The sequence below is a fragment of the Chaetura pelagica genome, unplaced genomic scaffold, assembly GCF_000747805.2.
Source record: "Chaetura pelagica isolate M959 unplaced genomic scaffold, ChaPel_1.0 scaffold266, whole genome shotgun sequence".
NCBI lineage: Eukaryota > Metazoa > Chordata > Aves > Apodiformes > Apodidae > Chaetura > Chaetura pelagica.
Window position 1 is genome coordinate 2,061,454 of NW_009953799.1, and position 15,159 is coordinate 2,076,612.

Consider the following 15,159-nt stretch of genomic DNA (forward strand, 5'->3'; position numbering starts at 1 on the left):
ATCATCTACAGGGAAGAAGTGGAAAGGACACACTCAGAGCTGATTCATGTTACTCCCACTCACTCTTGTGAAAGTGGGAGCAAACAGACCTCATTGGCATTGACAGTGAGTGGGAGGATATTAAGAAAAATTTCTTCACCAAAAGGGTTATCAGGCACTGGAACAGGCTGCTCAGGGAAGTGGTCAAGTCACTGTTGCTGGAGTTGCTTAAAAGACATGTAGATGTGATACTTAAGGACATGGTTTGGCAGTGGACTTGGCAGCCTGATAGGCTGACAGTTGGACTTAATGATCTTACAGTTATTTTCCAACCTATATGATTCTATGAACACTGTCACTACTCCACCTCCCTGCCAAAAGGCACAAGCCTCCACCATCACTCAGTGATGGCCCAGGTAACTTTTTGACCAATGCCACCTACATTTGAGAGAGTTCAGGTCATCAGAACATTAAGGTGGGATTCAGCTCACCCATCTCCACAGGTACCTACAGTGTAGATGTCTGCTGATCTCCACACGACCCAGGTAAGACTCTTTCTGCAATCCAAAGGAAGTAAATAATTAAAGGGTGCAATTCACTTGCCTCCAGTAGACATCAGTCTGCTGAGTTACACCCTAGAGCAGTCTTTTTCTCCTCCATGCAGCAAGGAATTTGTTGGTTTCAGAGCAATAACCTTTCCTCAAAGAGCACAAAGGAGAGGTCTAGAGAAGGGCAGAGAGCCCTGTCCCAGGTGGGAGTCTGGCAGAGGACACAAGTGCACACAGCTGTGGCCAGCCATCCCAGGAGCACTACCTGTGGCATATTCAGCTATCCCAAATTATTCCAGGCCAGCAAAAGTACAACTTTCCCCAAGCATTAAGTTTGTCTATAGTACTCTTTTTTTTTTCACTTTTTGTTTGTTTGTTTGTTTTCAGAAGGAGTAATTTATGCTAAATCACTAAAAAAAACCCCACCATCCCAGAGAAAAAGTCATGGTACAGCAACATCTCAAGTTCTTCATGTTTTTCACTCCTTTTATCCACAGCAATGTCCCAGGTCATCTGGAGCTTCCGTCCTTGCCTTCCTAAGGGAAAGCAAAGATCTAGCTGAGCCTTTCTGTAGAGGCATTCAAAAGATGTGTGTCCTATTTCCATTGATTGCGGCTGTACTGGCTTTCCTGAGTTCCTATCACATGAGCAAGTCCAAGCTGCTCCACGGAAGCATATACAGGGGCATGGGGCAGAAGAAGGTCAAAAGGCTGAAGGGGTATCCAGGAACAGGCAGGAAGCATGGCATAAAGCAGGACTGGCCCAAGTTAGTCTGCTCCACAGCATCTGGCAGGGCATTCAGGATACAGCTCAAACCCCACGCATAATCCTTTACAGATGGGGAAAAGCAGGAGAAAGAAGACCACTGATCAGGCATTCTAGCAGGAACTGGTTTTCCCAGAGCAAAGTTAAGTACTCTCAGATCAGAGAACACTTCCCAAGATGCCCAGCATCCTGAAACAGAAAGCAGCCTAGCACCACATCTTAGGCAAGACTCCTCTTACCTGCTCCAGAGCAACCTCACACTCCTTGCCTTTCTTGTAGCCTGCCTGTCACTGCTCCAAACTCCTCATGTGGCCATGTCACCCCAATGGCTTTGATGTGGGGATAACTCCATCACCCTCCACAGTCCCACATCCTGCACTGACAGTCCTCACCACATTACGTACAAATGGGTCCATTGCTGACCAAACCAGCAGTTTGGGTCTGAAGTGATTTTAAAAAGGTGGGAGATCTTTGCAAAAAGTACAGCTTTTCTCCTACCACCCTCTCCCTTTTGAATATAAGAAACTATCAGCAGGCAAGGAAAGCCCTGCAGAAGATGGAGCAAGCATCTTCAGTTTCCTCTGAGTTCTAAGTGTCCCTCTAATTACAATTTTTCTGGCTAAAGATTTAATTTAAAAGCATGGGTCCCACTTGCCTTTTCCCACACCTGCAGACAACAAATCCTTCCTCTCATTGCACTGTCACCTTTCTCTTCATCACCATCATCATTTCACCTTCCATGTTAAGTCTCACCTCTGATAGCTCTTTCTCCTGCCCTTCATTTTAAAATCCTTCCAGTGTATCAGTGCTGTGATATCAATTCTTTCCAGAAGTCACCACACTCTTGGCAGGCTATTCACCTATATCTTTTCTTCCCTAAAGTGGCTTGAGTACTGCTAGACAGAGAGTTGAACACTTTCTTCTTTAAGAAGGCAGCAACAGAGTGAGGATGAGGGTCTTACACCTCCTCAGAGGTTATCACTGCTTGCATTTACAGTTCACATGAGTCTTATTTTGGTGCAGGAGGAGAACCCAACATCAACACCAACTGTTTCTTCAATTTTGGGTTGTCAATACTGCAACGAGCAGCCCAAACAAATTCAATAAACCACTAATTTAGGCAGCTAAAGCAATCTACAATCCTAGACAAAACAAATTTATCTACAGCTATTTCTGCCCTTTCTGCTTTTCTTTATAGGACACCCAGTTCCTGCTCATACACCTCCTGAGAGGATGCCTCTTGCTCCTTCACTCCTTCAGCCACATTCCCTGTCAGGCCCATTTTGTCTACTGACAAAAGTCACCTTGCAGGACATCCAGTAGTAGTCTTAATAGTTCATAGGGCAAGTGGCTTCTCATTTTCCAAGAGTATTTTCATGTGAACAGAGGGTCAAAGTTCAATCTCTGTCTTTTATAGGTGGTGCATTATTACCCTCTGAAATCTCAATACACAAAGACAGAGAAAGATAGCAGAAAGAAGGTAGCAAAGATATGGATTCAAAGTTATGTTTGTGAGTTTGATGCTGATATGACTATGAAGCATGATAGCCTTAAGGTAAAATAAACAAACTATGCAAAGCCAAGTCATTACAGCAGGGCAGCTACCTTTTCATTTTGCTAGAGACCTATTTACCTACAGGTGGAAGCCCTTGTCAACTTTTTATTTAAAGTCAGCTACTTTTTGTCTGTCCTCTCTTTCACTAGCAAAGAGACCATCTTTACTGTTTCTGTTTAAGGCAAAGAAGATAATCAGAACAGTAAACAGATTAACAAAGATTGCTAGAAAAATTATTATCATAGGATCATAGAATGGTTTGGGTTGGAAGGGGCCTTAAAGTTACTCTAGTTCCAAACCCCCTGCATGGGCAGGGACACCTCCCACTGGATCAGGCTGCTCAGAGCCCCATCCAACCTGCCCTTGAACACTTCCAGGGGTGGGGCAGCCACAACTTCCCCGGGCAACCTGTTCCAGTGTCTCACCACCCTCAGACTAAAGAATTTCTTCCTAATGTCCAACCTGAATCTCCCCTCTTCCAGTTTAAAGCCATTACCCCTTGTCCTATCACCACATGGCCTTTTAAAATGTCCCTCCCCGGGCTTTCTGTAGCCCCTTCAGGTACTGGAAGGCTGCTATGAGGTCTCCCCAGAGCCTTCTCTTCTTGGGGCTGAACAACCCTGACTCTCTCAGTCTGTCTTCATAGGAGAGGTGCTCCAGCCCTCTGATCATCTTTGTGCCTTGTCTCCTTGTCCAGGATTAATAAATACTTTATGTCTCCCTATCCAGGATTAAGAAATATTTTTATATCATCTTTTCTGCTCAGAGTCCAAGGTACAACACTAAAAGCAGGTGGAGCAAACCCTATATCCCTGTATCTGCCAGTTCCAGGCCGGTGACAGCAGGTGGGTGCAGTCGCAGCGCCAGCACTGCCATGATGTTTAACCAGCTTCATTCACATCCTAGCTGCACTTAGGGATGTTTGGAAACCTCCAGTTGAGATTTAATCAGTTTTCTCAAAGACATGTCTTTCTGAGAAGGCAAGAAACACAGTTAGGTTGTCCTATATTAGCTAGAACACACAAAGAACAGAATCTTCCCAGTTGAAAGTCTATTTCAAATACAAACAAAAGCATGCAAGATAAGTAAGATTTGTCCAGCCTTGTGCAGGTTAAACATACATTAAACATAGGAAATACTTAGAAAAACTTATTAAAGGTAGTTTGTTCTGAGCAATGCCCTTCAAGGGAAGCCAGCTCCTGTCAGTCACTGCTGCCTGTTTGGCAAGCTGTTTTGTGTTCTGCCTGTGATCCACACTGGGAAAACACCCCATTGGAAGGTTACCCCTGGGCAGGCAGCAGCCTTCCTGCCATGCTTCTCACTTTGTGGGGCTGACCCACAGCAACCCACATCCTCAGGCACACAGTTACCACCTCAGAGTCTGTTATGGCCAAAGATTAGAGATACTGGGTTGTTCCCTACATGAGAATGAACCCAATCCCATACCCCCTTCCCTTTCAAGGCAAAAGGCCTTTCACTTATTTTGGATAATGAGGCTGGAGAATAGTCCCACCATGGCTTTCAATCAACAATTCTTTTTTAGGAAGAAAAATTTCAAAACATTAAGTTCTGAAACCTGAAGTGAAGTAGTGGGCCTTTGGGCAACAGAGAAAAATTAGTCATCAAACCCTTCTTCAGTTTGGAAAGCTGTGCTATGACAAGAGAGATCCCAAAGCACTTGGGCCCTGGAGTCTGAGAGCAGTACAGAGGGAGGAAAGAGGGCTGGAGAACCACAAACCAGTAAGCATGGCTTGCATTCTTGGGGAAGCTCTAGCAAAAAAATATGGGGATAGTAAGGATTTCTCAAGAGCAAATTTTTCCAAAACTATCTACTTTCCTTTTCTGACTGAGAGAATAACCTAGTGAACAGGCAATTCTGCAAATAATTGGGTATTTTTTATTCAGTAAGGTATCTGCACACACTTCCTACTTTTTTTTTTTAATTAAAGGTTAGGATACTTGACTTACCTCCAAACTTCCCACCTTCACATTCCTCTCCAGACTGGGTAAACAGGAAATCTTGCATAATTGTCAATGTTCCTTATACCAGTTTGGCAGTGACATGGTGTCAGAGGGCATTTAACACCTTTGCTTTTAAGAAGTCCCAGCAGCTTAATTACTATTGAAATTATGACCAGGGGAACAAAAACAACAGTCCAGTTGTTGAGCAAACATTAGGATAAGCAGAATGTTCTGTTTCTCAATCAAGTTGCCTTTGTGCAACTCTATGAACTCACCTCCCACGTTCCAGGGTAAGGCAGAAGTGAAGCACAGTGGTGGCCCAAGAGATTCTATCCTGTTCTACCAATTATCAGGCCAAGTAGCACAGGAGCAAAGTGATTACTAATAACCTGAATTAACTAGAATAAGTTTCTGAAAAGTACCTAACGTGGGTTTTACAGTAGACTTCAGGTAACTGCATTGAATCAATGCACTTTGGAAAATCCTGCTCAATGGCCCAGTATATTCTCAGAATCACAGATTCACAGAATTATTGAGGCTGGAAAAGACTTCTGAGATCATCAAGTCCAGCCTATGACCAACACCACCACATCAGCTAGCCTATGGCACTAAGTGCCACATCCAGTCCTGCATTAAACAGCTCCATGGATGATGACTCCAGCACTTCCCTGGGCAGTCCATTCCAGTGTCTAATCACCCTCTCCGTGAGGAAGTGCTTCCTAATAACCAACCTAGACCTCCCCTGGAGCAGCTTGGGGCCGTGCCGTCTTACTGCAAGTTGCCTGAGAGAAGACCCCAACCCCCACCTGACTACAACCTCCCTCCAGGTAGTTGTAGAGAATGATAAGGTTCCCTGGGTCACTATTTCACTAGGTTCTAAAGTTGCCCCTTCATGTTGTGGTTTCTACAGCACCGTGTTACAATCAGCTTCTGCTCACCAGGAAATGAACTGAAGGTCACAGAGTTGTAGAAGGCAAGGATGGTCTTGTCAGGGCCCAGGGATGCATAAAGCCAGGAATCATGGAGGGACCTCCTCCACAGCCCTCTGGTTTTACACAGGCCCGTGCACCAGCACTTTCCAAAGTGCACTTCACTCTTACATGCAAGATGCCATCCCTGCCCTGCCCGCAGAGCATGCAGTAAAACCAGCAGGAAGAGATGAGCAACTTCTCCACTTCCACTGCTTGCCCATTCAGTTTGATCAGGTCTTAGCAGGACCTGGCTAACTGCAGGTGTGCTGAGGCCTTTGGGAAAATCCCAAATTCAAGAGTCAGCTTTGGTGTAGTCATTGGTGTGGGAGAAAACCCTGCTCAATTTGATCAAGGGGAGAAAGGTTGACAGGCCAGTTTTACTCCCCCAGAGGAGAAAGAGGAGGTGAGGGTAATTCAGCAAGAAATCTGGGCAGATATAAACAGCATTGAAGGCAGGGACAAGGTGACAAAAAGAAAGCTGACAAAAAGTGAAATTGCTCTATGTCAAGAGAGAAGTTCAGGGGAAGGAGAAGAAAATGTAAAGGGAAAATGGAAAAAGGAGGAAAATACTTGAAATAGAAGAGGAAGAGTGTTATAAGAAGGGGAATAAGAAGGTAAAACCATGCATGCAGAAGATACGTAAAGGTAAGTCCATGTGTATGTGTGCAAATACAACCCCTGGCAGGATGACTCTAGAGAGCGTCAGGTTTTGGTATTACAGGTCATCCTGGTATCTCACACCCTGTTTGTACCCTGACTGTGTGTAGTCATGGTGTGGTCATATCTGAAAGCAGAAAAATAATCTGTCAGTGTATTTTAAATACGGTGGCATAGTTTATTTTCAGCAGCATAAATGGTGTCCTAAAGACAAGACAGAATAATTCATGGCAAGGTAAATTGAAACAGGCTAGCAAGGGTGTAAAAATGAAGTCTGGATACTACAATAGGTAGTATATAGATCACCAAGAAAACAGTTCAGGGGTAGCCCAGTAGACAGGCAGTCCAGCTCAAGTCATCACTCTTAAAAGTGTTTATTAAAATCTGCCATGTCATTGCTGGTACATCACTGTAACATGAAAAGGCAAACCAGGAGTCAGATCCTGCTTCAGGAACCACACAGACTTGAAAATCCAGAGCCAGTCATCAGAAATTTCAGACAAACTAATCTTGAGCTCAAATAGATTTATGGAAAGTCACAAAAGCTATCAAGGTGTAACACATATTAATTTTACCTCTCTAACCTATTTCATCAAACCACTGGCCCACAGAAGAAGTATCTTCAATTCCAAGCAAGCATGCTCTCAAATGTGGGTGTAGAAATCCTCACACAGATACATTCTGTAGTTCATTGGACATCTCCTTGTCAGGGTTACTACAAGATGCAGACATTTCTTCTTTGTTGTTTGGTGTCCATGGTCAAGCAGCATAGAAATTCTGTGGGATCCCTTTCACCCCCAGACCTGTTATCTGTTTTCCAAATAAATAAATAAAAGAAAGAAAGGAAAAAGGTGATTCCCCAACTGAGTATAACAGAAACATTTGAGTGTTGTACAACAAATATCTCAGGCAACCCACCCCTATGAAGAGGGTTCCCAAAAAGAGCCCAAAAAGAGTGTGTTAGAACTTTTTGAGATTAAGTTCTTCAAGATTATCAAGCAGCACTGAATAATTTTGCAAATTTACACGTTGTCTGTGGTCTTTACCTCCATATTAATCAAACAAGTCACAGGAACTTGATGTGCTTTGCCCATGCAAGACAAATGGGAGTTCGGAAAACATCGATTCACTTCTAGAACCGGAAAACTGAGGAACAGAGACCAAAACACCAAGGCTCATAATGACCTTTTGGTATTTAATTATCCTGTGGGTGCCTAAATATTGCTGCTTGTGAAATCTTATCAGTTCTCAGCCATGGGAAATCTGCTCCAAGCCCTGCTTTCAACTAGAAGGTCCCAGATCCCAGATGAGATCCCCAGCCCTCCTGAAACTCTTCTTCATCCTGTTGCCCAAGTGATAACCTGGTTTGTTTTTTCCTATTTCCCCTTATTCACAACCCTTTTCATGCTATCATCAGCTTCCAGGGAATGATGGTAATTGATGATTAAAAACTGCATTTTATTCTCCTGATGTACTTTCTGCTAATGGAGTGAAAAAAATGGAGAGAGAAAAAAAGTTTTGGATTCAAGAATCCCTGAATAGAAATGTGGATAATTAGTTTCTCAAAATGTAGCAAATTATTTTAACAGACTAAAAAAAAAAAAATAAATCCCAAAATATTTGAGTTTGGAATGCAAAGCTCTGCCCTGATGAATTTAAGCATTCCTTTTTCAAGGAGCAATTTGTGTTGTAAATATTTAGATACCCTTACACAATTAGAAAATGAGAATGAAAGGAGTGAAATTTCTGATGAAAATACAGTAAGAGATAGAAGCAAGACCCAGTTTCTTACAGTGTTTTACAGAATATGCTGTAAAGCAGACCCAGGTCCACCAGCTGCCTTCAGATCCTGATCAGATACCAACTTTGGCTAACCAACATAAGCAACACTGTTACTAGCAATTTCTCCAAATCTTCCTTCTAAACGCTGCAGCAGCTGTGCAAAAGCAGCTGTGCTCAGCTGGGGAGCAAGCAAAACATCTGGATGAGCACATTAGGCAAGTGGGATGAGAAAGGACAAGGACTGCTACAGGCCAGGGGCATCTCACTCTCTGAGCACAAGACTTGGCAGGTCTGATATAAAGAAGGGAAGAAAATTTGCTCACCTTGAAAATCTCTCCTGCATGAGGTTCCTTGGCCAGGGCAGTCTTGTCCAGTCCATCGTATGCAGACGTGACGTACATTTCTGAGTAGTCTTTTCCCCCAAAGCAGCAAGAGGTGATCCTTGGAGTAGGAAGCCTCACAGTTTGGATTCTTTTTCCTGGGGGAAAAAGATGCAATTGTTTCCTAATGTGCATTTTCTATGAAGCATGTAAACACAAATGTACTAGTAGTGCACATGGCACAGATGTGGCATTTACTCAGAAGGCATCACCCCTTCAGAGACACCATATCCTAAAGGACAATTTGTGGAGAAATCAAATTCTTTTATCTCCATTATCTCTACTTTTAGCCTCTACCCTCTATCTGGGAGGCTTTGTTTCCTTTCACAAAATGAAGTGTTTAAGTATTTGAAGCCAGGAAGGGCAGAAACACCTGGGCCTGGGATGACTGTTGTTCCCTAACAGTGTTTCCCTTTTAAACATTTCAACACTGAGAATTTTTTCCTTCTTAATTAGAGGTATTGTTTCTCACAATAGACATGCAGTGTGTGTGTTTTCTTAGTGGCATTATGAAGATGAGTGTTCTGCATCAGCAGAGCATGGGAGCAAGGGTGCCTGGTACTGGGAGGCAGCACAGGGAGCAGCTCTCTCCATGTGATTGGGGCCTGGACCAGTGATGCTCATGGCAACCCAAGAGGAAGAAACAGGCTATAAACGAAGTCTTCGTACCTCAAAGTCTTCTTACCTCACCTTCAAACCATTCCTCCTGGCTGCCTTTCCTCTTGTCTTCATGGCAGACAGGTGACACTCAACATGCAGGTCCTGGTGCCTGCCTTACCTGTCTCTGGGTCTATACGGATCACTCTCCCGCCATCAATACAGGCCACCCAGAGCTTCCCTTCTGCATCAATGCACATCCCGTCAGGCATCTGCTCCTCCTTTTCTAGATGGTACAAAAGTTTGGGGCAGGCTGCAGGGAGAGATATAAAGCTAGTGTTACTTGGGCTGGTACCAGTTCTGTACCAGATACCAATCTGACATCTTCCACAATTTTGCAAACAGATGCATTCATTTTCTGTGACCAAGATGTGCTGCAAAATATGTATCACACACACACTTTTCAGATGTGTTAAAAGTCCAACTTAACATGACCAAAACAAGCCCCCAGTACAGCCATTGTATTTTGGGGTTGCATTGTATTTTGAATATTAGGGGTCCTATTATTTTACCAAGGGAAGAGAATGAAATGCCTCTGTCTCTCTTGTTAACCCACTAGTTAACAAGCCTGCCGTACCACAACTGCTGCAAGCACTGTAACTTTACCTGGACTTTCATTGCCCATGGCAGCCTGGAGGTCGTTTTATTAGCAACACATCACATAAATAAACTTGGGGTTGAATGTTTGTAATAAATAATCTCTGCCCACTAAAGATCAAGTGCTTAACTTTTTAATGGCCAGCCAAGTCACTGTAGCTATTAAGCCTGGACACCAACCTCCAGCAGTCTAGACTACAGTGCAGATGGGTTGGTGGACATGTGTGTGGTCTATAGAGTGGTGTCCATGGGCAGCAGTCTGCCTGCTCTGCCCTCAGTGCCTTTTGGCTATTACACCACCCAAAAATAAATGGACACCAGCATAAAGCCAAGGTCAGGAGACTCAAACTCATTACCTTTTTGTATCTGGGCGAATCTTCTCTATAAATCTTACCTCTGAAAATCTGTATCATTAGATAGCAGAAAAAACTGAAATCTAAATAACTGTAACTATTTTGTACAGTTTTGACCCAGGATTATTCAAAGTCCATACTAATTAAAGTACAAAGGCAGTTCTGCCATTTCAATTCCCATGGAGTATAATGGCTTGATACAACACAAAAATATTTCATAGTTTTGAAAGGAAGTTACATCCATTTGCCTTGGATTTAAATTTCCCTTTTTGCACGTATCATAATAAAAAATGTTTGTCTAGATAACGACTTCCAGTGAAAACTGCCAAACATCTGGAGGTAATTTTAATTTCAGGATTGGGAAACTTCATTCACAGTGATAACTTGATTTTTCAAACATCTTTCTGTGACATTCATGCATGTACATTCTGTCTTTGTATTTGTGGAGCTAGTCCAATCCAGTAGATGGCACTCAAGAATAATTAGCATCCTGTAACCTAATTCTCACTCTGCAGCACAAATTGCTTCTTCCCTGCAACTCCTGGACCGTGTCTAAAGATAAACTATCAATCCAGACAAAAGTAAGTTGAAGGATTGTCAGAAGTTTGTTCCCCAACTGCACCTGGCTCGTAACTACACGAGAACAATCATAGTCAGCCTGCTGAGAAGCTATGACCAGCAGATATGAGAACTGCCAAATAAATCACTGCACTTTCCATGCCCAGGCCCTGCTGCAGAAGCAGCAAGAGCTGCTCGTCACCCGATCAAGAAATGCGCGTGTACCGATCTTTCCAGTGTGCACATCATAGCTGAAGGCATGCACAGCATATGCCAGGCTATCGATGTGAAAAAAGGTCCTGTGGTCCAAGGACCAGTCCAGACCATTGGAGATGTCCACCTGGTCTAACTGTTTGATTACTGAATGGTCAGGGAAAAGGGTGTAGAGAGCTCCTTGCCGCCTCGCTCGGACCCCGGGTGCCGTCTCTTCGGCCATCGTACCTGAAGCAGAAATGGGAGAGCCCGTTAGAAAGTAGGATTTTTTTAAAAAAAAAAACTCCTCTACATTGTAACTAAGAGGTCCAAGGGAGACCGACTAGCCAGGTTGAGAAGGAAGAGAAGGAGCCTGACAGGGGCAGCTGCCTCCCGCCAAGGTGATTCCAGCCAACAAAAGGACAAGTTTCTTTGTTGCCATGAGATTTAAGTCATAGACACCAAAAACCCTCAACACATCCAGGACTGAGGTTTTGCTCAAAGCAGAAGCCAAGATGCAGGCAAGCATCATGTGCTCTTTCTGTTGTTGTTCTTTATAGGCTACTTTTATCATTTATATGGGCTGTGACCTTCTAAGTGATATAATCATAGAATGGTTTGGTTTGGAAGAGACTTTAAAGACCATCTAGTCCCACATCCCTACCAGGGACAGGGACACCTCCCACTAGCCTACGTTGTTTAAAGCCCCATCCAACCTTGCCTTGAACACTTCCAGGAAGGGGGCAGCCACAACTTCCCTGGGCAACTTGATGCAAACCACAGAGATCTCAGAAGCAAGTGGAGAACACAACAGAAGTGAGATTTCCTCTCAATTAATTTATGCCTCAGTGTTACACTTGTTATTTATTTTCTGACTGTCTCTTCTCTGGAAAGGAGAGAGTTCTGCAGAGACAGGACAGGAAGCTCTCAAGAGGACTTTTATGCCTTCTTTTAACTGTGACACACTGCCTGTTGGCTTCTTCTTTTAGAAGACCTCATGAGCTTGCTTTACAACACTTGGCCAAAAACCCTGTTGAAAGCATTGATCCACCATGCACAAATTTAAACAGGTGTACAAAACAGGTTTTTTCTCTCTTATTCTTGCCCTTGGCTCAGAATCACAGAATTACAGAATGTTAGGAGTTGGAATGGACCTCTGGAGATCAAGTCCAACCCCCCTGCCAGAGCAGGACCAAATCTAAGGTAGATCACTCAGAAAGGCATCCAGGCGGGTCTTGAAAAACTCCAGAGGAGACTCCACAACCTCTCTAGGCCACCTGCTCCAGTGCTCTGCAACCCTCACAATAAAGAAGTTCTTCCTCATGTTGAGGTGGAACTTCCTGTGTTCAAGTTTGAATCCATTTCCCCTCATCCTATCACAGGGAACAAGTGAAAAGAGGTTGTCCCTATCTTCTTGACACCCAACCCTCACGTATTTATAGACATTAATTAGATCCCCCCTCAGTCTTCTCCTCTCTAGACTGACAAGCCCCAGGTCTCTCAGCCTTTCCTCATAAGGCAGGTGTTCCAGTCCCTTAATCACCCTCATAGCCCTTTGTTTGACTCTCTCAAGTAGATCCCTGTCCCTCTTGAACTGGGGAGCCCAGAATGGGACACAACACTCCAAGTGAGGTCTCACCAGGGCTGAGTAGATGGGGAGGAGAACCTCCCTCAATCTGTTGGACACCAGGATGTGTCCAGCAAATATCTTAATGCACCCCAGGATACCAGTGGCCTTCGTGGCCACAAGAGCACATTGCTGCCCCATGGATAACTTGTTGTCCAGCTGGATTCCAAGGTCCTTCTCCACAGAGCTGCCCCCTAGCACGTGAAATCCCAGCCTGTGCAGGTGCATGGTGTTGCTCCTTCCCAGGTGCCAGACTCTGCACTTGTTCTTGTTGAATCTCATTAGGTTCCTCTTTGCCCAGCTCTCCAGCCTGTCCAAATCTCACTGAATGGCTGCACAGCCTTCAGGTGAATCAGCCAGCCCTCCCAGCTTCGTGTCATCAGCAAACTTGCTGAGGATACACCCTGTCCCCTCATCTAGGTCATTAATGATGATGTTGAAAAGGACTGGACCCAGCACTGATCCCTGGGGGACTCCACTAGTTACAGGTCTCCAGCTGGACTCTGACCATTGACCTCCACTCTAATGGCTTTATTGTGTAGCCAGTTCTTTATCCATCTCACTGTCCATTCTTCTACCCCACACCTCCTGAGCTTGCTCATTAGGGTGTTATGGGAGACTGTGTCAAAAGCCTTGCTTAGTTCAAGGTAGACCACATCCACTGGTCTCCTTGCATCTACCCATTCAGTGACAACATCATAGAAGGCTATCAGGTTAGTTAAGCATGATTTCCCCTTGGTAGATCCATGCTGGCTACTCATGCTTACAACTCCATTGACCTGCCAGCCCTCAAGAACAACCATGAGTCAAGTTAACTTCCTGATTTTTTACACATTTGAAATAAGAAGAAAAGGCTGGCTGGCAAAACAAATACAGAGCCATTTTCACTCCCACCAGTCACTCTCCAGTCCCAGCGTGGATTGCTGTGCTTGGCTAATAAACATTTATATGGGAGGAGGAAAAGCACACGGGGGTTCTGACTGCATTGCCACCAGTGGCAAAAGTCCCTCTTGCCTTCAGAAGGCCAGGTATCTCTCCCCACATCCTTGTTCCCCATGGGCTGACTCAGGAGGCTGTACTTGCAGGGTGCAAGCTGCAGTGCATCTTCTGCTCTAGGAGCTGCATCCTCCTCTACACCTTCAGAAACCTTTCCACCTGCATGAGCCCTTCACCAGACCTTCACCTCCCATGTAGGCAGATATTTGAAAACCACCATCCAACAAGTAGGAGTGGTGACTTCCTGCTGGGCAGCCCATGTCAACTGCCTCTGCCCTCATTCAGATCCAGGGAGGTGGGGTCCCTTGTCCTTCTTCATCAGGCAATACCCAAGAAGCACATTCACATGACAGCTCTTGCTTGTGACATCTTTTTTTTGGGGGGGGAAATCAACAGAGGAATTGAGAACATGGAATAAAATGTACTGTAATTAGTTCCTCTTTGCTCTGGGGGAAATTTCTGCCAGGAACTTACCAGCAAAAAACCTGCCCTTCGGATCCACTTTCCCATCATTGAACCTGTTGTTGGGCTTATCCTGCTCGAGCTCGAGGATAGTGGTGACAGCCTGAGTGTCCCAGTCCAGGCAGGCAAACCTTCTCCCCAGGGCAAGGACGTAGCCCCCGCGCTGCCGCAGCGCCACCGAGCCCACACGGGAATCTGCAGGGAGGGAGTGCAGATGGCAGGTGGCTCTGGGGCATCACTCAGCTCTACCTCTCCCCACCTCAAGTCAGGGATCTTGACTGGAACATTCCTGACCCGAGGAAGGCTGAGTTGATGCGGACATCCTTCTCCCCTGGGACTGTTAGCACATCTCACTGACTCTGTGCTCTCCAGATCTCTCCACCTTCTGGGCAGGCACAGCCATTAGGACTTTCTCCTCTGCAGGTCCCAAATGAAACCTGCCTTCCCACTGGGGCTCAGCAAGGGCAACATGTGCACGTTCCCCCACGTGTGAGCACAGTCCCCTCTGCCAGGCTGGCTTGGGCCACACCATGCTCAGCACTGAGCTCAGCATGCTCAGTGTCACAGGAGGACAGAGCCTGTGGCCCCAAGGAAAGTAGAGGAGACCACCATGCAGCTGAACTTCTATCAGGAGGAATGGAGAGGGGTGGACAGAGGAGGCCCCCAGGATGAAGCAACAAGCAGGGATACTTACCCACAGACACGCTCTGCACCTCGTTGGTGAGTGGGCTCCAGCGGCAAACTTTCTGTGAGTTGATGTCCACGTAGACAAGTGCACTCTCCCTTTCTTCCCAGACAGGGCACTCTCCCATCCTGTTCTTCTCCTTCACAACAGATTCGATTTTGATGGAGGACATGGTCTGAGGGAAAGTGGGTCAATAAAAGATTTAATTATAAGCTCTCATCTCAATTTTTCAAACCTTTGATGCTTAAAATCAGAGCTTGTAAATGGCAAAGCCCTCTGAAACCCACATGACGGAGTAATTTAGAAGGTTTCTGTGATGTTTCCACGGCTTCATGGCTGCAACTGAGCATGAGGCACTAAGGCTTCTTCCGAGCAAACCTTTCCTAAGCAAGAGACTTTAAATTGGACCTGCTGATGGAGCACTCGCCTCTGG

The 15,159-nt window shown here is 45.1% G+C and overlaps 1 protein-coding gene across 2 annotated transcripts; it reads right to left on the bottom strand.

The window, feature by feature from the left end:
* Nucleotides 1-6,787: 6,787 nt before the first annotated feature.
* On the bottom strand, nucleotides 6,788-14,898 carry LOC104391833 (regucalcin-like). 2 transcript variants are annotated; one of them, XM_010001176.1, is made up of 6 exons: nucleotides 14,736-14,898; nucleotides 14,054-14,236; nucleotides 10,990-11,205; nucleotides 9,378-9,509; nucleotides 8,543-8,697; nucleotides 6,788-7,247 (listed from the first exon to the last, which is right to left on the bottom strand). In XM_010001176.1, the coding sequence occupies exons 1-6, from the start codon at nucleotides 14,896-14,898 to the stop codon at nucleotides 7,197-7,199; spliced, it is 900 nt and encodes a 299-aa protein (XP_009999478.1). In that variant the 3' UTR covers nucleotides 6,788-7,196. The 2 variants fall into 2 exon arrangements, with proteins under 2 accessions (XP_009999478.1, XP_009999479.1); XM_010001177.1 differs by lacking the exon at nucleotides 10,990-11,205.
* Between the last annotated feature and the right edge of the window lie 261 nt (nucleotides 14,899-15,159).